Source organism: Argiope bruennichi, chromosome 5 (genome assembly GCF_947563725.1).
Source record: "Argiope bruennichi chromosome 5, qqArgBrue1.1, whole genome shotgun sequence".
In the NCBI taxonomy this organism is placed as follows: domain Eukaryota; kingdom Metazoa; phylum Arthropoda; class Arachnida; order Araneae; family Araneidae; genus Argiope; species Argiope bruennichi.
In genome coordinates this window covers 113,956,991-113,978,267 of record NC_079155.1, presented here as the reverse complement: position 1 = coordinate 113,978,267, position 21,277 = coordinate 113,956,991, and the positions used below count along the sequence as shown (strand labels likewise).

At 33.9% G+C, this 21,277-nt stretch overlaps 2 protein-coding genes across 2 annotated transcripts; both read left to right on the top strand.

The window, feature by feature from the left end:
- Positions 1-4,904: 4,904 nt before the first annotated feature.
- On the top strand, positions 4,905-5,426 carry LOC129968359 (E3 ubiquitin-protein ligase RNF126-B-like). Its single transcript, XM_056082215.1, has one exon. It carries the CDS (start codon positions 4,905-4,907, stop codon positions 5,424-5,426), a length of 522 nt encoding a protein of 173 aa, XP_055938190.1.
- Positions 5,427-17,535: 12,109 nt separating this feature from the next.
- Positions 17,536-18,807, top strand: LOC129968358 (probable serine/threonine-protein kinase clkA). The gene has a single exon (XM_056082214.1). It carries the CDS (start codon positions 17,536-17,538, stop codon positions 18,805-18,807), a length of 1,272 nt encoding a protein of 423 aa, XP_055938189.1.
- Positions 18,808-21,277: the final 2,470 nt, after the last annotated feature.

The window sequence follows — 21,277 nt, the reverse complement described above, 5'->3', positions numbered from 1 at the left end:
GGCTTCAATATCTAGTTGTTAGTTTAAACAATTTTTAAGTAAATAATATCAGTTTAAATATCTAGTTGTAAGTTTAGATAATCTCATTTTAAATATTTTTTTATATTAGTTTAAGTAAATTTTAATGACATGACATTAAATATTTTTTCTATATTTGTTTAAATATCTAGTTGTAAGTTTAGATTTAAGATGCATGGCTGCTTTGCATGTCCGCTTTGCATGTCCGCTTTGCATGTCCGCTTTGCATGTCTGCTTTGTATGTTCTAGTGTCTGCTTTGCATGTTCTAATCAAAGGTCTAAGGGAAATTTATTTTAATAAACATATCCAATTAAATAATTATGAATGTGTATCAATAAAAATATCAAATTGGTGTTTCAGTATAACTGTCATATAAATAAATAAATGTATATGTAGTTGTAAGTTTAGGTTAAAGATTGTTTACTTTCGCATGTCCCAAAGCAATTCTAAATGTTAAAGAAAAATGTAATTACTAAAACAAAGAATCAAATTCAACTAAGCAAATTAAATGCAACTAAGCCAATTAGATTAATATGTTTTGGACATGGAGGTAAAAGTGTTTTGGAGTAAAAAAAGGTCATGGAGTAAAAAAGGTAATGTTACTATGCAAGGAGGGTGGGCATAGTAACATGAAAGGTTATAAATGAAAAAAAAGGTTATTCATGGTTATAAAAGGTAAAAGGTTATGCATGCAAAAAAGGTTATTCATGGTTACAAAAGGTAAAAGGTTATGCATGGTTATAAATGAAAAAAAGGTTATTCATGGTTATAAAATAAAAAAAAGGTAATGTTACTATGCGTGGAGGGAGGGTGGGCATAGTAACATAAAAATAAAATTTTATTTATATTGTTAATCAGGTTATTCATGGTTATAAATGAAAAAAAGGTTATTCATGGTTATAAAATAAAAAAAGGTAATGTTACTATGCGTGGAGGGAGGGTGGGCATAGTAACATAAAAATAAAATTTTATTTATATTGTTAATCAAATTTATATAGATTGAAATGGTTATTTTGTAATGTATGTGATATTTACTTTGCTTTTTGCGAATCTTTGTGTTTTTTGGGGGAGTTAAATATTTTTATGTCTTTTGGGGGTGAAACATCTTTATGCTTTTTGGGGGTGAAACATCTTTATGCTTTTTGGGGGTGAAATATTTTTATGCTTTTTTGGGGGTGAAATATTTTTATGTTTTTTGGGGGTCTTTATATCTTTTGGGGGTGAAACATTTGTATGTCTTTTGGGGGTCTTTGAGTATTTTTGGGGGTGAAACATCTTTATGTCTTTTGGGGGTGAAACATCTTTATGCCTTTTGGGTGTGAAATATTTTTATATCTTTTGGGGGTGAAATATTTTTATGTCTTTTGGGGGTGAAATATTTTTATGTCTTTTGGGGGTCTTTAAGTATTTTTGGGGGGAAATGCGTTTTATGTCTTTTGGGGGTGAAATATTTTTATGTCTTTTGGGGGTCTTTAAGTATTTTTGGGGGGAAATGCGTTTTATGTCTTTTGGGGGTGAAACATCTTTATGTCTTTTGGGGGTGAAACATTTTTATATATTTAGGGGGGAAATTCGTTTTATATCTTTTGGGGGTGAAACATTTGCATGTCTTTTGGGGGGTGAAACATTTGTTATATCTTTTGGGGTGAAACATTTTTATATCTTTTAGGGGGTCTTTGATATGTTTTGGGGAAATGCGTTGGTGGATCTTTGAGTATTTAAATTGGAGAATGAAAAGGTTTCTTTACATAGCAAAAGATTTGGAAGTAGTATCCAAATCTTTTGAAATGTGAAAAAACCGTTTAAATATTTAAATGACCTTGACCTAGTTTTTTTTTTTAAAAATATAAAAAGAATGTATTTAAATTGGGGAAATGAAAAGGTTTTTTTGCATAGCAAAAGATTTGGAAATAGTATCCAAATCTTTTGAAATGTAAAAAAATCGTTTAAATATTTAAATGACCTTGACCTAGTTTTTTTTATAAAAATATAGAAAGATAACATCATATTAAAAAATTTGGAAATCTAGTTTTTTTTTTAAAATATAGAAAACAATGACAAAAATTATTCTCCAAGCATGAAAATATTTTCGACCTAAAAATAAATGAGGATTATTCCAATTTCTGATAAAGTCTCTCTTCAAGGTTGGCATACTCTTCAATCCAAAAAAATGGGAGAGAGCCGATACGACTCAAATCGTATCGACTCTCTCCCATTTTTTTGGAATAAATAACGACACATGGGTTTACACATCAAACAAATTTATTAAATCTAATATTTAAGTACAAATACCAGCACGGGTGGAGAAGTAGATGCCGGCACAGGTGGGGGAATGTACTCTCCCGGGTCTTTCATCCAGTCGTCGCAGGCTTTACTCCAGTCGTCGCAGGCTAATTTTCTTTCCTCTTTTCTTCTCGATTCCAAAAATTCAGCGTATCCCACTGCAATTACTCTGCTGCACCGCCCGAGGATCAAATGTGCAAAGTGGTGGTTCTCACCAGTGGTGGACTTTAGCTCTCTCACCTTAGGGCAGTCTCCGGCAATCTGTGTTTTTATTTCTATGACTCTTGGGAGGCCAATACACTTAAAATATTTCTTGGCCTCCTCTCCCTTGACAGCCACCAGTTCCTGGCCCACAAATTGCCGGACCCGTCGATGCGCCTCCTCCATTGTCATCTCTCCCTGGAAATCAACCGGCAGCGTGGAGCTATTTGCACTCGCTACTCGGTTGACTCTCCTGTCTTGCCTCGTCATGTAGTTACTGTGATGAATGGTCAGGAGCAGGGTCTGGCGCTGGCTTTCCATCTGTCCGTCTTCAAGAACTTCAGCAATTCCAATCTCCACCGGGAGATGTATTAAACCGTTGAAATTGAACATATGCACATGGGCGACGTATCGCACAGCTTGTAAGTATTCAAGAGCCATCAGTAACAGTAGGGTACACGAGGCAAAGTGAGCTCTCGCTTCGACTGGAGCGATATTTATACTGTTCAGTCACGTGACAGAACCAGTTAAAACAACAAAAATGAATCTCTTGAGAAGAGACCTATAGCGATTTCGTTTGTTTCATATAACCATTATTGGATGCGAGGAGAAAATGATTCTCTATACCGATTTCGTTTGTTTCATATAACCATTATTGGATGCGAGGAATAAATATTCTCTTGAGAGGACCAAGAATGGAAATATTTCAATTAATTACCTATAGATATTTCGTTTGTTTCATATAACCATTATTGGATACGACATTAAAACATGAATAGGAAAAAATATTTTCTTGAAACTATTTTAGAGAACACAGAACAAAAAAAAAAAAAAAAAAAAAAAAAAAAAAAACCGTTTTTTTTTTTTTTTTTTTTTTTTTTTTTTTTACTTTGTTCTGTGTTCTCTGAAATAGTTTCAAGAAAATATTTTCTGTCGGCTTTAAATTGGTAGTGTGTTCTAACTGCTCTATTCTCAACCATGTCTGACGAACTCATTCTGACTGTTACCCTTTCCGATGGAGAATTGGACGATGTTACCCCTGATGTTGTGCCGTCTTCCACTGAGGTCATGTCATCTCCTAATGCTGTGCCGCTGTCCACCAAGGTCCCTCCCATGCGAAAAAGACCATTTTTCCAGTGCCGACGTCGGCGAGGAATGACTCGTATTTCTCCTTGGAGATCTATTCAACAATACCATCACCGACATGCTATGGGAGTATTATGCTTCCGGAACCAATCGTATTGTCTGACGAATGGTATCACTTCCTACGTCGTAGAAAATGATCCAGATTTTGAGAGGAAGCTATTGCAACATGTGGCCGATATGAAGATAACAACCTTATACGTGACGGATACGGCGACCCAAGTTCGTTGGAGACTGGTAAACAAAACCAATGACATATCGGTCATTGTATTGAATAATGATGCTGGAGATTGCCCCACCTGTAAAAGGAATTGTGTGAGATGGGTGGCTGTTTGTGGACTGAATTTCATTAGAAAAATTCCAATTGAATGCATTCCACATCATTGATCCATGATATTCATGACTCTTTGTCTCTGTTAAACATGCCATGTTAAACAGTTAAAGTATGTACCTTCAGCGGGGCAAGAAAATTTTTGTTTAACGTTAGTGTGTAAAGAAGAAGAAGAAGAAAGTAAAAAAAAAAAAAAAAAAAAAAAAAAAAAAAAAAAAAAAAAAAAAAAAATTTTTTTTTTTTTTTTTTTTTTTTTTTTTTTTTTTTTTTTAGTTGTTGTGTGTTGTCTTTTCATGTATATATATTTCTGAAGACACTTTCATCACAGCACTACTTGTTTCAAGAGTTTAACATTGAAATCAACCATGCTGTTGGATCTACCTATGCTCGTCGTTCCACCTCCTCTCTCTCCTATTCCGGAGCCATCTGCTAAGACCAACCAAGTGCTGAAGCCGGCTCATACTCAAGAGTATAAGCATCAAATGACTATGATGGTTCTATGCATTGATGAAAAGGGATACACTTTGACAGATGGACATGTCTCCCATTCGTCCGATAAGCTGCACCCTAAGCGCTTGAGAAAGACATTGGCACAGACCCATGGTACGCATCTCTTCTTTGCAGACTTGAAAACAAAACGGTACTACAAAAAATTCTTTGGCAGTTTAAAATTAAAGCATCAAACTTTTATTTTAAACAGCCGAAAGAAAATTGAAAAGTGCCTGTATTGCAAAAAGAAATGTCATCGTTGGCTGGCGGTAGTACGAGGTATTGAGAATTTTTATAGAATAAAAATGGATCCCATTCCTCACTGAACCAGCCTTGGAGCTTTGTGCAGATATTATTCAAAAGGGATCACACTGAGCATGCGCCAACTCACAGTATATATAAAAGCTCGTGCGACTGTCTCACTTCATTTCTAGCAAAATGTCTCTCTCTTTATACACACAATTGCTGCGAGCAGTGCTGGAACAGTTGCCGGAGCCAGCAGAGGTTCATGTGGGTGAGGCCTACAGGGAAGAGATGGTGAAGCTTGCAAAAGAGATGGTACCAACTATTGATCTGAAGTTGGTACCTATCATCAGCGAGGAGTTGAAATCGTTTGCACGGAAAAAGGATGGACTGCAATGGTTTTTGTGGAAGACAGAAGGGATCCCCCGTCTGATGGAATTTGCCATGACACTCTATTGCAATTACGATAAGCATATGAGTGAAATGGACAAATGGACCAGATTGGGGGAACTAACCATAGAGTCCATCTACTCTTCCCCAGGGCCAGAAAGTTGTTTCGGAGATTGTCCGATATGCACGGAGCCTCTGCATAGAAAAATAACAACTTCATGCGGGCACAACTTTCATGGAGAATGTTTAGAAATGTGGATGAGAGAGAACTTGTCTTGTCCAATGTGTAGAAAGAACCTCTGCGGGTATGCTTGGCATCGTTCATGAATGTCCTCTGAATGCCTCCAAAAAAATGGGAGAGAGTCGATACGATGCGAGTCGTATCGGCTCTCTCCCATTTTTTTGGGTTCAAGAGTGTACCAACCTTGAAGAGAGACTTTATCAAAAATTGTAATTCTAAAGTTAATTTTAGCAATAGACCAGCTTTGGGAAAATTTGAATAGACTAGCTTTGTGAGGGGGTAATGTTAATTTTAGAATATTGAATAAACCAACTTTGGATAATGTAAAAGTATAAGAAATAAACTGTAATCTAATGTAAAAGTAATTATATGTATATCTGTAAACTAATGTTAATAATGTAAAAGTAATTATAACAAATCTAAACACCATTTTTTTTTTTTTTTTTTTTTTTTTCAACTTTTGAGTGAATATAACTTCACCCTAATATTGCAGTCTTTCAAAACTATATCATTATGTGGTTTCAAATCGCTTTAACTCCCTATCTTCCTCCGGTGGCCGTACTCATTAGCGAAAGTGGGCAGATGATGTTTCGACTTTTGGACATTGCACAGCTGTTGAAGAAGAAAAAACCATGCAGTTACAAAAATCAATTTAAATTCCTAGCAGTTCAAGCACATGAAATATTGCCTTTGAAAGGTTTCACCATCCCTCCTCAGACCCTCAACACCCATGTCGTCAACTTTCAAGTGGCTCAAAATTTGATCGCTGCAGAAAACCCGGAAATGGCTCAATTATTTGTAAAATGTCTATTTGATGGCTTTGCTTATAAATATGGCATGAGGAAATTTGTGACGACTGTTGGAAAATCACCCCTGCTTATATGTGTGGAAGAACCAGGTGAAAATGCCATCATTGTCACTGACTGGATTAAACATTTTATAACAGATCTGCAATTGTACCGATTAGAGGTACAAAAGAGTCTCTTACCACAAAAAAGATTGTCAACAGAAACTCGACAAGATTCAAAGAGGAACTCTGATGCTGGACCCTCTACTACCACCCCCGAGTCCGATGCTGGACCCTCTACCATCTCTGAATCTGATGCTGGACCCTCTACCGTCTCTGAATCTGATGTTGGACCCTCTACTACCATCCCCGAGTCCGATGTTGAACCCTCTACTACCCCCGAGTCCGATGTTGGACCCTCTACCATCCCCGAGTCTGATGCTGCACCCACTACTACCCACGAGTCTGATGTTGGATCCTCTACCACCCACGAGTCTCCTCCAATGATACAATTTTGCAAATTTCGAACATTTCCTGAACCTGGAGATTTAATCGTGAAATGCCATAATCCTCCAAAACGTGTTTGGTTTGTCCTTGGCGACTGTGATACCATGTACTGGGTAGGAAACCGGTTATAACTGGTTATAACTTCCGGGTAGGTTGAGTATAAAAAGGGATGCACGCCAAGCAGTCGGTACCAGTCATCAGCTTAGCAGTCAGCATGGACGTGTTTCCCGCAACAAAATCGTCAGCCTTGGTGTCCGTAGCCCATCCTGGAAAATGGGAACCCTTCGAGAGCCTCATGGTGCAAGATAGAGTGGAGGCGTTCATATCATATATGGATCTGAGCACTCTGAGGATATTTCAACATCCGATACCTGACTGGACGAAGAAAGGACTGTACGTCGACAATTTCAAGCGGGCCGTGCTAGAGTCCAAAAAAGTGAACTTTTTTGAGCCCCGGAAAGTGAGCTGGAAAAAAACAACAATGAAGCTAAAGAGGAACCCCATCAATGCAAAAAAGACTTCAGATCAACGCCTGGGGTTCAAAATGGACAATATAATGCTGGTAAAACAACATTTCTCGTTTGGATTAAGAAATGTGGCACAGGCGGAAGGCCACGTATACCAGACGTCCGATGCGCCCATCATGATTTACCACTTGCCTGCCAAGAGCCTTCAGTGCAAGGCAAAACCCTGCATAACACGGAGAAGTTTCTGTGAAATTGACCAGTTTCTGTACGACAGGTATGTACTCAAACCAAACTCTACATACGTCGTGCCTCCTGGAACAATGTACCTCATCCTAACGGTACAAAAAACTTTGTTTGCTGTCGACATTATGGAGTGGGATCTGGTGAAACATTACCAGAGCTTTAAAACACACAAGGAGTTTACACTCCAAGTGTATAATCTACCACCTCCAACACCTGCCCACGAGTGTGAACCGCCAAATAAGAAACTCAAAACCACCTTTGTGGAGCCTGCACCTGTGCATCAAACCTTTGTGGAGCCTGCACCTGTGCATCAAACCTTTGTGGAGCCTGCACCTGTGCCCGAGACCTTTGTGGAGCCTGCACCTGTGCATCAAACCTTTGTGGAGCCTGCACCTGTGCCCGAAATGGACTTTAGTTTAGAAAGAGAGGAGATAAACAATTTCTTGGAGATATTTGGGAGGGACTTGTTCAACGACTCTCCAGCAGCAGTATTGCCTCCTTCTCACGACTCTCCAGCAGCAGTATTGTCTCCTTCTCACGACTCTCCAGCAGCAGTATTGTCTCCTTCTCACGACTCTCCAGCAGCAGTATTGTCTCCTTCTCACGACTCTCCAGCAGCAGTATTAAATCCTCAGGATAATTTTTGGAATTTTAATATAAGTAATCAATGCATATTACCTCCTCCTACAATATTACTTCCTCCGGATAATGAGGAGGAAGGCCAACTTTTAAATTTGACTATAAAAAAGAAAGATGTGTATTGTGTGCCAATAAGAACTAGCATTTTTAACGAAGAAAACAATTGTCCATTAAATTTGAAAAGACTTTGTCCCCTATAAAAAAAAAACTTGTATATTTGTTTAAATGTAAATAAAATTTATTTATTTATTTATTTGAATGGCTTTGTTTTTTTTTCCAAAAAAAATAACCCTAGGAACTCTTCTTCGGAAGGGTTCCTAGGGTTATTTTTTTTGGGTTCTCTAAATGACCAATCTTGGACAAGGGCAATTTGAAACATTTCATTTTAAATTATTTAAATGGTTAGTTTCTAATATATATAATTGCTCTATTTGTTTTAATGTAAATAAAATTTATTTATTTCTTTGAATGGCTTCCAAAAAATAACCCTAGGATATAATACCATTCTTTTAAAAAGTCATCATTATTGGACAATTTGAAACATTTCATTTAAAAAATGTAACTCATGTTTAAGAATATAATACTAAATAACTCTAGGAATTCTTATCATTATTGGATAAGGGCAATTTGAAACATTTCATTTAATGTTTAAGAATATAATACCAAATAACCCTAGGAACTCTTATCATTATTGGACAAGGACATTTCATTTAAAAAATGTAACTCGTGTTTAAGAATATTATACAATTCTTTTAAAAAGTCATCATTATTGGACAAGGACATTTCATTTAAAAAATGTAACTCGTGTTTAAGAATATTATACAATTCTTTTAAAAAGTCATCATTATTGGACAAAGACATTTCATTTAAAAAAATGTAATTCATGTTTAAGAATATAATACCATTCTTTTAAAAAGTCATCATTATTTATTATAACTCATCTTTATTAAAAATAATGGCTTAAATCAACTCAAAATATTAAAAATAATGGCTTAATGTATTACAACTCATCTTTATTAAATAAATTATTTATTGTAACCCACACCATTCTTTCAAGTCATTTAAATTATTTATCAAACCACATCTTTATTAAATTATTTATTATAACCCAAAAATTGTCGTTTTCCATTTTTGAAAAATTTTTCATACTGTTACGGTGCTCATATATTTTTTCGAGCGACTGTACTCATTAGCAGTGACGACTGTAAAATGAAATAGATGGTTGAGTTTTAGAGTCGTTGCCATTGGTGTCATGTTGAAGGGTATGCTCATCGAGTCATTAGAAAAAAAGACTTGTAAAATGAAAACGATACGTTATTTAATTGAATGGATATAGTAAACCTTTTGTAGATAACATGGTATTCATAAAATAAAAAAAAAAACATGAGACAAATGGAGAAAATGAATTGATTTCATATTAATTGTATGTAAGTATATAATGAATGGTGAAAATGAATTGATTTCATTTAATGAGATTGACATGCATAATGTAGAGAAAAATTCATATTAATTGAATGTAAATATATAATGAATTGACTTCATTTAATGTATATAGTGAGGATTTCATTTAATGAGATTAACATGCATAATGTAGAGAAAAATTCATATTAATTGAATGTAAATATATAACAAAACAGCATTAAAAGACATCGAGAAATTGTAAACATACCTTTATGATCCAATTTGCCGTCGTGAGTGCTTTCAATAAATAGGCACTTAACAAATTTTTTGCAGATTCGTTCGAGTTACTCTGCTCAGTAACTCCTTCTCCTCCAAGAGCAAACACTCAAATGACATGACTCTTTTAACTACACTCGTGCTAGTTGTCTATGAACGTTTATTTCCTAACGCTTCAAAATCCAATCACTACACAATTATTTTCCCAGAAAATTCATATTAACTGAATGTCAATATATAAAACAAGACAAACAATTAATATCATTATCTAGGAATCCTTCTTGTGCTTTTTCTTCATTTCAATCTTGAATCTGTATTCCAAATTGGGAAGCTAAAAAAATGTAAAGGTGACATTAACTTCATTTTAAATTTAAATCTAAAAATTACAAGAAATGTTTAAATTTTAGCAAAGGTCGACCCAGTTTTAAGTTAATACAGGTTTGAAATTTTCACAAGACCCAGTTTTAGGTCATGGACACGACACAGATTACAAAATATTGAATCTATAAATATACTTACAAGAAATGTTTAAATTTAAGCAAAGGTCGACCCAGTTTTAAGTTAATACAGGTTTGAAATACTAAATGTAACAAGATATGTTTAAATTTAAGCCAAGGTTATGCCCTCGACCCAGTTTTAAATTTAAAAATATATTTACAAGAAATGTTTAAATTTAAGCCAAGGTTATTCACTCGACACAGTTTTAAGTTTGAAATACTAAATTTAAGCCAAGGTTATGCCCTCGACCCAGTTTTAAATTTAAAAATATATTTGCAAGAAATACAGGTTTGAAATACTAAATATATTGACAAGAAAGACAGGTGTTTAAATTTATGCCAAGGTTATGCCCTTGACCCAGTTTTAAATTTAAAAATATATTTGCAAGAAATACAGGTTTGAAATACTAAATATATTTACACGAAAGACAGGTGTTTAAATTTATGCCAAGGTTATGCCCTTGGCCCAGTTTTAAATTTAAAAATATATTTGCAAGAAATACAGGTTTGAAATACTAAATATATTTACACGAAAGACAGGTGTTTAAATTTATGCTAAGGTTATGCCCTTGGCCCAGTTTTAAATTTAAAAATATATTTGCAAGAAATACAGGTTTGAAATACTAAATATATTTACACGAAAGACAGGTGTTTAAATTTATGCCAAGGTTATGCCCTCGACACAGTTTTAAATTTAAAAATATATTTGCAAGAAATACAGGTTTGAAATACTAAATGTTTACAAGAAAGACAGGTGTTTAAATTTATGCCAAGGTTATGCCCTTGGCCCAGTTTTAAATTTAAAAATATATTTGCAAGAAATGTTTAAAATCTTATTAAAGGTTATTCACTCGACCCAGTTTTAAGTTAATACAGGTTTGAAAATTTCACTCGACACAGTTTTAAATTTAAAAATATATTTGCAAGAAATACAGGTTTGAAATACTAAATGTTTACAAGAAAGACAGGTGTTTAAATTTATGCCAAGGTTATGCCCTTGGCCCAGTTTTAAATTTAAAAATATATTTGCAAGAAATGTTTAAAATCTTATTAAAGGTTATTCACTCGACCCAGTTTTAAGTTAATACAGGTTTGAAAATTTCACTCGACACAGTTTTAAATTTAAAAATATATTTGCAAGAAATACAGGTTTGAAATACTAAATGTTTACAAGAAAGACAGGTGTTTAAATTTATGCCAAGGTTATGCCCTTGGCCCAGTTTTAAATTTAAAAATATATTTGCAAGAAATGTTTAAAATCTTATTAAAGGTTATTCACTCGACCCAGTTTTAAGTTAATACAGGTTTGAAAATTTCACTCGACACAGTTTTAAATTTAAAAATATATTTGCAAGAAATACAGGTTTGAAATACTAAATGTTTACAAGAAAGACAGGTGTTTAAATTTATGCCAAGGTTATGCCCTTGGCCCAGTTTTAAATTTAAAAATATATTTGCAAGAAATGTTTAAAATCTTATTAAAGGTTATTCACTCGACCCAGTTTTAAGTTAATACAGGTTTGAAAATTTCACTCGACACAGTTTTAAATTTAAAAATATATTTGCAAGAAATACAGGTTTGAAATACTAAATGTTTACAAGAAAGACAGGTGTTTAAATTTATGCCAAGGTTATGCCCTTGGCCCAGTTTTAAATTTAAAAATATATTTGCAAGAAATGTTTAAAATCTTATTAAAGGTTATTCACTCGACCCAGTTTTAAGTTAATACAGGTTTGAAAATTTCACTCGACACAGTTTTAAATTTAAAAATATATTTACAAGAAATACAGGTTTGAAATACTAAATGTGACATGATATGTTTAAATTTAAGCCAAGGTTATTCCCTTGACCCAGTTTTAAATTTAAAAATATATTTGCAAGAAATGTTTAAAATCTTATTAAAGGTTATTCACTCGACCCAGTTTTAAGTTAATACAGGTTTGAAAATTTCACTCGACACAGTTTTAAATTTAAAAATATATTTACAAGAAATACAGGTTTGAAATACTAAATGTAACATGATATGTTTAAATTTAAGCCAAGGTTATTCCCTTGACCCAGTTTTAAATTTAAAAATATATTTACAAGAAATACAGGTTTGAAATATTAAAGGTTATTCACTCGACCCAGTTTTAAGTTAATACAGGTTTGAAAATTTCACTCGACACAGTTTTAGGTCATGGACACGACACAGATTACAAAATATTAAATTTAAAAATATATTTACAAGAAATGTTTAAATTTAAGCCAAGGTTATTCGTTTGACCCAGTTTTAAGTCATTCATATGATACAGGTTTGAAAAACTAAATGTAACAAGATATGTTTAAATTTTAGCAAAGGTTATTCACTCGACCCAGTTTTAAATCTAAAAATATACTTACAAGAAATCTTGAAAATCTTATTAAAGTTCATTCACTCGACACAAAATGCATTTCTTCATGTAGCAAAGGCCATTCAATCGACACACTTAAATTTAAAATATATTAGATTATATTGACAAGAAATATTCAAATCTTATTAAAGGTTAATCACTCGACACAAAATACAAAATGCATTTCTTCATGTAGCAAAGGCCAATCAATCGACACACTTAAATTTAAAATATATTAGATTATATTGACAAGAAATATTCAAAATCTTATTAAAGGTTATTCACTCGACACAAAATGCATTTCTTCATGTAGCAAAGGCCATTCAATCGACACACTTAAATTTAAAATAGATAAGATTATATTGACAAGAAATATTCAAATCTTATTAAAGTTCATTCACTCGACACAGATTTTAAATTTAAAAAATTTCAAACCAAAGGTTATTCACTCGATACAGTTTTAAAATAGATTATATTTACTAGAAATATTCAAATCTTATTAAAGTTCATTCACTCGACACAGATTACAAAATGCATTTCTTCATGTAGCAAAGGCAATTCAATCGACACACTTAAATTTAAAATATATTAGATTATATTGACAAGAAATATTCAAATCTTATTAAATTTCATTCACTCGACACAAAATGCATTTCTTCATGTAGCAAAGGCAATTCAATCGACACACTTAAATTTAAAATAGATAAGATTATATTGACAAGAAATATTCAAATCTTATTAAAGTTCATTCACTCGACACAGATTTTAAATCTAAAAAATTTCAAACCAAAGGTTATTCACTCGATAAAGTTTTAAAATAGATTATATTTACTAGAAATATTCAAATCTTATTAAAGTTCATTCACTCGACACATATTTAAAATAGATTACTTAAATCTAAAAATATATATTTGAAATTTTCAAACTTTAGTAAAGATTATTCACTCTTCATTAAACTTTCGCCAATTTGGCGACTTTATGAAGTGTTAAAAATTAGCTGGATGCGGTCATAATATATAAAAAATAATTCACATTTTAAACTTTAGCAAAAGTTATTTACTTGACACATTTTTATTTAAAATAGTTTTAAATCAAAAAATAAAACTTACTTTATTTGAAAAATATCTGCAATGATATCGCCAACTTGGCTCAACACCATATTATATTCGTTAAAATATAATTGAGCATTCATTTGTCATTTCACAAAACAAAACACAATCGTTTTAATTGTAAATCCACATATGTTGTTTCACAAAACACACCACGTTTTAAATTACAAATACTTCTCAAAAAATTATTATCATGCCACGTTACTAAATTGGAAATCCGTATCATTTCACAAAACACGCCATGTTTACACAGCGTTTTAAATAACAAATACTTCTCAAAAAAATTTTTATCATACCACGCCCAAACTTTCGAGAATCACGCCACGTTTTAAATGACTAAATTCTAAATCCGTGCGATTTCACAAAACACACCACGTTTACAAAAAAGTTATTATCGTACCACGCCCAAGCTTTCGAGAATCAATTCGGTATTGCTCAGTATCGCCATCTAGTGTTAAACTTTAAATTACCATTTAGTAAACTAAAACTTGAAATAAATGTTTCTGCATCTGCGTTTATAATTTTATTCTTTCAAAATTTTAATTTTATTATTCTGATAATTTTTAAATTGTCATTTCCCAAAACATACCGCGTTACAAATACTTTACAAAATCGCTCAAGTTTTCGAGAATCGTCATCTAGTGAGTGTAAAAATTTTAAAATACCATTTAGTACAAACTAAAATATGAAAATTATTTATAAGATGGGAATATTTAATAGCGTTTATAATTTTATTCTTTCAAATTTTAATTTTATAACTCTGATAATTTTTAGATTGTCATTTCCAAAAACATACCGCGTTGCAAATACTTTACAAAATCGCCCAAGTTTTCGAGAATCGTCATCTAGCGAGTGTAAAAACTTTAAAATACCATTTAGTACAAACTAAAATATGAAAATTATTTATAAGATGGGAATATTTAATAGGATAACTTTTGAAACTCATGTATTACTAATTTTAGTACTACTACATGATGGCTGAGAAAATATGTAAACACGTCGGTAAACCAGTTACGGTTACATGAAAGGAATCATTTTTAACTGGTAATATTTAAATTATTCTTTTTCCTGGTGATTCTCACCATTATTGAGAAAAGAATAAAGACATGCTGCTTTGTATAACATATTTTGTTTCTTCATGTCTTCTGTGCAAGATTTACTTGAAAAATGTCGAAATAAAACCACTATAGTGTATGGAAATTTAGGACGTTGGCCTCACCTCGTCACTTATTTTCAGCAAGACTATCCGTATCAGGTTTACTTTGAACCTTCCTTCGGCATGCACATTCCTTGGCGTTGGGGAGACACGCTCGTTGTGTTTACAAGTCATCTCGATTTAACGTGGGACGATCGAGTTGAATTGCGTTTGTTTCACGTCGGTCGTCTCGATCGAGATGTGCACGAGGCATATACTCCCAACGATAGCAATGCCTTGGAGGTGAATGCAAAGGAGTGTCAGCGTTTGGAACACGTCTATATTCAACTGCTAAAATTTATCGATTATTGGCCCCAAAGCCCATGGCGATGGACGTGTCCCCGTGCGTGGAAATTGAATTTGTTACAGCATTTGCAAACGACGCGAAGCAATTTACAAACAATTAAATTTCGATCGCGGAATGTGGACGCATCACTCGAGAAACCTTACGTTTTGGACGAAACACTTGCCGTGTGGAATGTTTGAAAGCAAGAAGAATGCGACACGACAGAAAAAAGCATCGTATGACTCCTTATACACTTCCGGAGCGTTCGAACGATGTGTTACCAGATTTGTATAATTTCGAACGAGAAGTCAATTGGGAATGGCCGAAACGGGACGCTCCGAGACCAGTAGCAGTGGTGCATCCGTATCGACCACCACAGCAAACGATAAATACTCCTCCTCCTATTATTACTATAAATGATGATGATGATAATAATAACAACAATAACAACAACAATAATCTGAATAATAATAATAATAATAACAATAACAATAGGCGTCAATTTGTATTGGGAACTTTGGCACCAGTATTGTGAACTAAACACTGATTATATAAAATATAAAAGGGAAAAAGAGTATGATGGACCTCAATTTGTATTAGAATCATTGTTGTTACAAAACCCTAATTATAAAATCGAAATATTAGTATAGTAAATTAGTAACTTAAAAAAACAGTAAAGGAAAAATATTTTTAAAACTCTGTTACAAACACAAACACAAAGCTTAAAAAAAAAAAAAAAAAAAAAAAAAAAAAAAAAAAAAAAAAAAAAAAAAAAAAAAAAAAAAAAAACTTTTTTTTTTTTTTTTTTTTTTTTTTTTTTTTAATGTTTTGTGTTTGTGTTTGTAACAGAGTTTTAAAAATATTTTTTCCTTTACTGTTTTTTAAGTTACTAGTTTGCTATACTGAACACTTTATAATTTTCATGTTACTTCTCTTTCCAAGAGTGGCTCTTCATCTGATCTTGGTTTTCCATGATCTACGACTCTTTTCCATGTTTGTGTTCATTTCTTAGTCGGACTTGGATGGTTCATGTTCCAAGAGTGGCTCTTCATCTGATCTTGGTTATCTACAACTCTTTTCCATGTTTGTGTTCATTTCTTAGTCATCTCCACTTCAAGACCGAGTCCCTTGCAATCCAAGATTGGCAATTTATCTGAACCAAAAAAATGGGAGAGAGCCGATACGAGCCTTTCAAGACTCGTATCGACTCTCTCCCATTTTTTTGGGGAATCTTTTTCAATTCACAGTTCGTATCTGCACAGGGGACAGGTGGTATTTTCCAGCATCCATTTCTCAAGGCACGAAACGTGGAATTTGTGTCCGCAGGTGGTTGTCGTTTCGTGATAGAGAGGCCGAGTGCAGATGGAACAGTCTGCAGGTCTTTTGAAGCAGTTTTCAGAGCAATAGGATGAATAGATAGATTCCAAAACTAACTCACCCATTTTCTGCCACTGCTCGAGTTCTGTCCGAATTCCTTGGAAATACACCGTCATGGCCATATCTATTAAATGATTAATGCCAAATATTTTCCAGACAGCCCATGGAAATCCATCGGGACTTTTGGCCAATTCTTGAAATTCCACACTGTACACCGATGCATCCAGCAGTATAAAACTGGTAAAGCTGGGCATATACCAACCATGATGTTTGGTAATCTCAGACATGTGGGCGATCAGCTTACGTCGAAAATTTTCTCGTTCCCGTGAAACAGACACAATCTCAGGCGGAGACAGCGACTCCAAGACGGCTCGAACAGTCTGGATATACTCTGAGAAAGACATGGCGAAAATGATGCAAATGGGCTTTAGACGGGAGCTTTTATAGTCTCAACAAGGAGGAAGTGGCTTCTGATTGGTCAGCTCTACTAGCAAATTGAAAGATAACTCGTTTAAGGATCTCTTTCCAATCTTGCCAAGTCATACTCTGCTAGCAAAATGCATCATGTTGTATAAAGTATCTAATTCCAATCTTGACAAGTCCAACAGCAAACCATTAATATTTGTGATGGGCATAAACATCGGTTCTAGAAACATGAATGTCCAATTCTCTGTCGAATTTTTAACAAGGTCGGGATCAGGCACTTGACAAAAGGCCACTTTGCGTCCTACCCCTTTGCTAAATCCAATCAGCCAATGCAACTTGAATGTCCAAAGTAGGTTTTAGAAAGATAACAAACCAAATTATCAAACGTGTCTACATGTAATTATTTAATACACATTACAAACATAATGTTTAAACTTTTAAAACACAAACACAAACACACACACACAAGTAAAAAAAAAAAAAAAAAAAAAAAAAAAAAAAAAAAAAATTTTTTTTTTTTTTTTTTTTTTTTTTTTTTTTTTTTTTTTTTTAAGTACACTTGTGTCTTTAAATGTTTCAACATTATGCTTTCAGTTTATCAATGCTTTCAGAATGGCTTTCAACAATTTCAGTTCCAACTGGGTTTACAACTTCCCATCTCAAGGAAGGTCTTTTATTCCAAGATCATATCCCAATGATGATGTAACTTCTTTTGGACAATATCCCTATTCTTGCAGGACGGATCATGGACAAGGACAAACCAATAATTCTTTTTCCAATGGGTTTGGACAACGTCCTTATGGACAAACCAATAATTCTTTTTCCAATGGGTTTGGACAACGACAAACCAATAATTCTTTCTCCAATGGGTTTGGACAACGTCCTTATGGACAAACGAGCAATTCTTTCTCCAATGGGTATGGACAACGCCCTTATGGACAAACCAATAATTCTTTTTCAAATGGGTATGGACAACGCCCTTATGGACAAACCAATAATTCTTTTTCAAATGGGTTTGGACAACGACAAACCAATAATTCTTTCTCAAATGGGTTTGGACAACGACAAACCAATAATTCTTTCTCCAATGGGTTTGGACAACCTCCTTATGGACAAACCAATAATTCTTTTTCTAATGGGTTTGGACAACCTCCTTATGGACAAGCAAATAATTCTTTCTCCAATGGGTTTGGACAACCTCCTTATGGACAGACAAATACTTTTTTTCCCAATGGGTTTGGACAAGCCAATAATTCTTTTTACGATTGGTATCCTTACTGGCAAGCCAATCCTTCTTTTAACGAATGGTATGGACAAACCAATAACTCTTTTTCCAATGCGTTTGGACAAGCCAATAACGAACCAACTTTTTTTGGTGATTTGATTGGACAACAAGAGTCAAATGCTTTTAGAGATCTAAAAGAAATTGAATACGAATTGACTCGATCGTTTGCTGTCGAACCGACTGTCTTTGACGACGAATCACCCGGGATTGATTTGTATTTTCCTGCAGGAGGAGTGGGGGCCGTCGTTCAGCCAGGAGAACAAATCAAAATTAATACACACGTCATTTTCAAATTACCTAAAGGAACGGTTGGCATCATTATGGACAAGTCATCGGTGGTGACACGTAAACAATTAAAAGTCGAAGCGGGATTGATTGATACTGGCTATCGCGGTGAAATTGTGGTTGTATTGCGCAACATGTCACGAGATGTTGTTGAAATTTCACCCGGTGAAGCCATTGCTCAAATGTTGCTGCAAGAGACGTGCAAAAGTAAGTTGACCAAAGTCATCAAGGTTGATGCCAACACGCATCGGGGAACGCGAGGTTTTGGTGAAAGGCAAAGAGTGGACCGTCGTGACCATTGTAAAATTTTATAATGTGGTTATAATAAAGGATGTGTGAAAAATATACGTGTGCCGATTGTAAAATGGTGGTTGGATTTCATTGTTGTAAAGATTGGCCTTGTAAAGGTATGCACGAAAAATTTGTACGATGTATAAAATGTGGCAACATACTTAGAAACTCTAAATAACAAATAATGATCCAATAGGTTACTAAAATGTGAATAATATACTCAAACAGCAATTGACGATTGTAATGTTAAAATTCAAATTAGAAAGTAAAAGCAATCTATTAAAAAAAAAAAAAAAAAAAAAAAAAAAAAAAAAAAAAAAAACTTTTTTTTTTTTTTTTTTTTTTTTTTTTTTTTTTTTTTAATGTTTCATTGAAGATTTAAATTTGAGATTCCTATTCCAACTCTTTTTAACGTGATGGATCTTGAACCTTCTTTCATGGTGACCGCGGACTATGCCAACAATGTTTCACCCGCCTTACAATACATTGAAGAAGAGGTGAAAAATTGTCAAAATCCCTATCTCACCTACGATACTATTGCGCTACGAGCTATTGAGAAATTTACCCAGACAATGCATTTGAGTCTCTTTCACGTGGTGGATATCGTACGACAGGGACCCTACCTTCTCAACAAAGAATTGCATAGTCGTTTATTGCATTTGTGGCAGCATCGAAAACGTCCCGTCTCCTATGATGAACAAAACTGTGTCGAACGGATTTTGGGCCACGATTATAATCGGGCCGTGGATATCATCAAATTGGTTGGCATCTTGAACAAGATTGCTGATCCCAAAGATGTGTGGTATTTTTTTGCAGTCGATGGGTTTTCGGGGGACGATCCCAAACGCTATGTCGAAACGTTTCGCTACGGTCCCAATGATGTGCAGAGTAAGCACGTAAAAGCCGTACGACTCTTGTATGACGAAGCGGAAATTGAAAATCCTGCACAAATGCGGGCTAAAATCGAGTCCATACACCAATCTTCCAGCAATGACTTTCATGGGCCCGTCGACGAGTTGTATGTATCGACGGTTGGAGGATGGTCTCGAGTCAAAGAAATTGCCGACTGGCGTCGTGAACAAGAGGAAAAGAGTAAAAAGAAACGACAGTCTGAAGAGGACAAGTCTGCCAAAGTTTTGAAAACGGAAGAAAATGCATGTGGAAAAGAGTAAATTCAAAAACTTAACTAAACTACATTAAAACTAATGTTATCATTATTAAAACTAATATTAATAATAGACATTAAAACTAGTATGTTAAAAACTTTTTACAAGACAAGAGAAGACAAGACAAACTAAAAAAAAAAAAAAAAAAAAAAAAAAAAAAAAAAAAAAAAAAAACGTTTTTTTTTTTTTTTTTTTTTTTTTTTTTTTTTTTTTTTTTTTTTTTTTACTTTGTCTTGTCTTCTCTTGTCTTGTAAAAAGTTTTTAACATACTAGTTTTAATGTCTATTACTAACATACTAGTTTTAATGTCTCTTAATAACATTAGTTTTAATGCCGTAAATATTAGTCTTAATGTCTGCTCAATTTTGGTCATCCGATTGAAATTTTTCCAGAGACCCAGTCCACACATACTTGGGGAATCTTTGACCGGTGGGTCGCAACCTAAGGGATCTTTGATTGAAATTTTTACCAAGTGTGGGTATACAGTTTTAATCTTTGATGGTTTGATTGAAATTTTTACCAAGTGTGGGTATGTAGTTTTAATCTTTGATGGGTTGATTGAAATTTTTACCGAGATGTAGATTTTCAGAAAAACAATAGGGGTTAGAAAAAAAAGATTATTTAAAGGCGCATGCGTCGAATGCAACCTATCAAAAGATTACTTAAAGGCGCATGCGTCAAATGCAACCTATAAAAGGCTGCTCTTTCACTCGACTCCACACATTACTTTGAGACTTGCTATAGCTCAAGACGCTCTTCTCTCCGAGATGGATTTCTTCAGTTTGACCGAATCCTGCATTACATGCCACACCCTGATCGAAAACGATATAGCGCCTTGTGGACACTTGTTCCACGCCAGATGTTTAAAGAATAAGGATGGACATCCACTTCCCTGCCCCATATGTGTGGTTACTCGCATTCCTTGCAAGATTTGCATCGAACCCATGAACTTTACAGATGGTTTGGTCTGGTTCAGCTGCGGATGTCTTTTTCATAGTGCCTGCGTTCTTCCCCAGTTTACCAGAGCAGGCATAACTCAATGCCCCAAATGTTGGAAAAAACTCTCTGTGGAAGACAGAAAGTGGCTGATGGATTTGCAAAACTTGTAAATATCTATTGTAAATATTGCCTTTGCAAAACTTGTAAATATCTATTGTAAATATTGCCTTTGTAAATATCTATTGTAAATATTGTCTTTGAAGATCTTTTAAATGATTATTGTATTTTATAGAAAATGAATAAATAATAAATAAATAAAGATGGGAAGGAGCTTCGGCTCTTTCCCATCTTTTTTTTAAGTCAAATGAATGGCCAAGGTTGGATTGAG

What these genes read in the sequence shown, in the direction of transcription:
- LOC129968358 (XM_056082214.1), top strand. Translation starts at nt 17,536, where the DNA reads ATGGCTTTCAACAATTTCAGTTCCAACTGGGTTTACAACTTCCCATCT.
- LOC129968359 (XM_056082215.1), top strand. Translation starts at nt 4,905, where the DNA reads ATGTCTCTCTCTTTATACACACAATTGCTGCGAGCAGTGCTGGAACAG.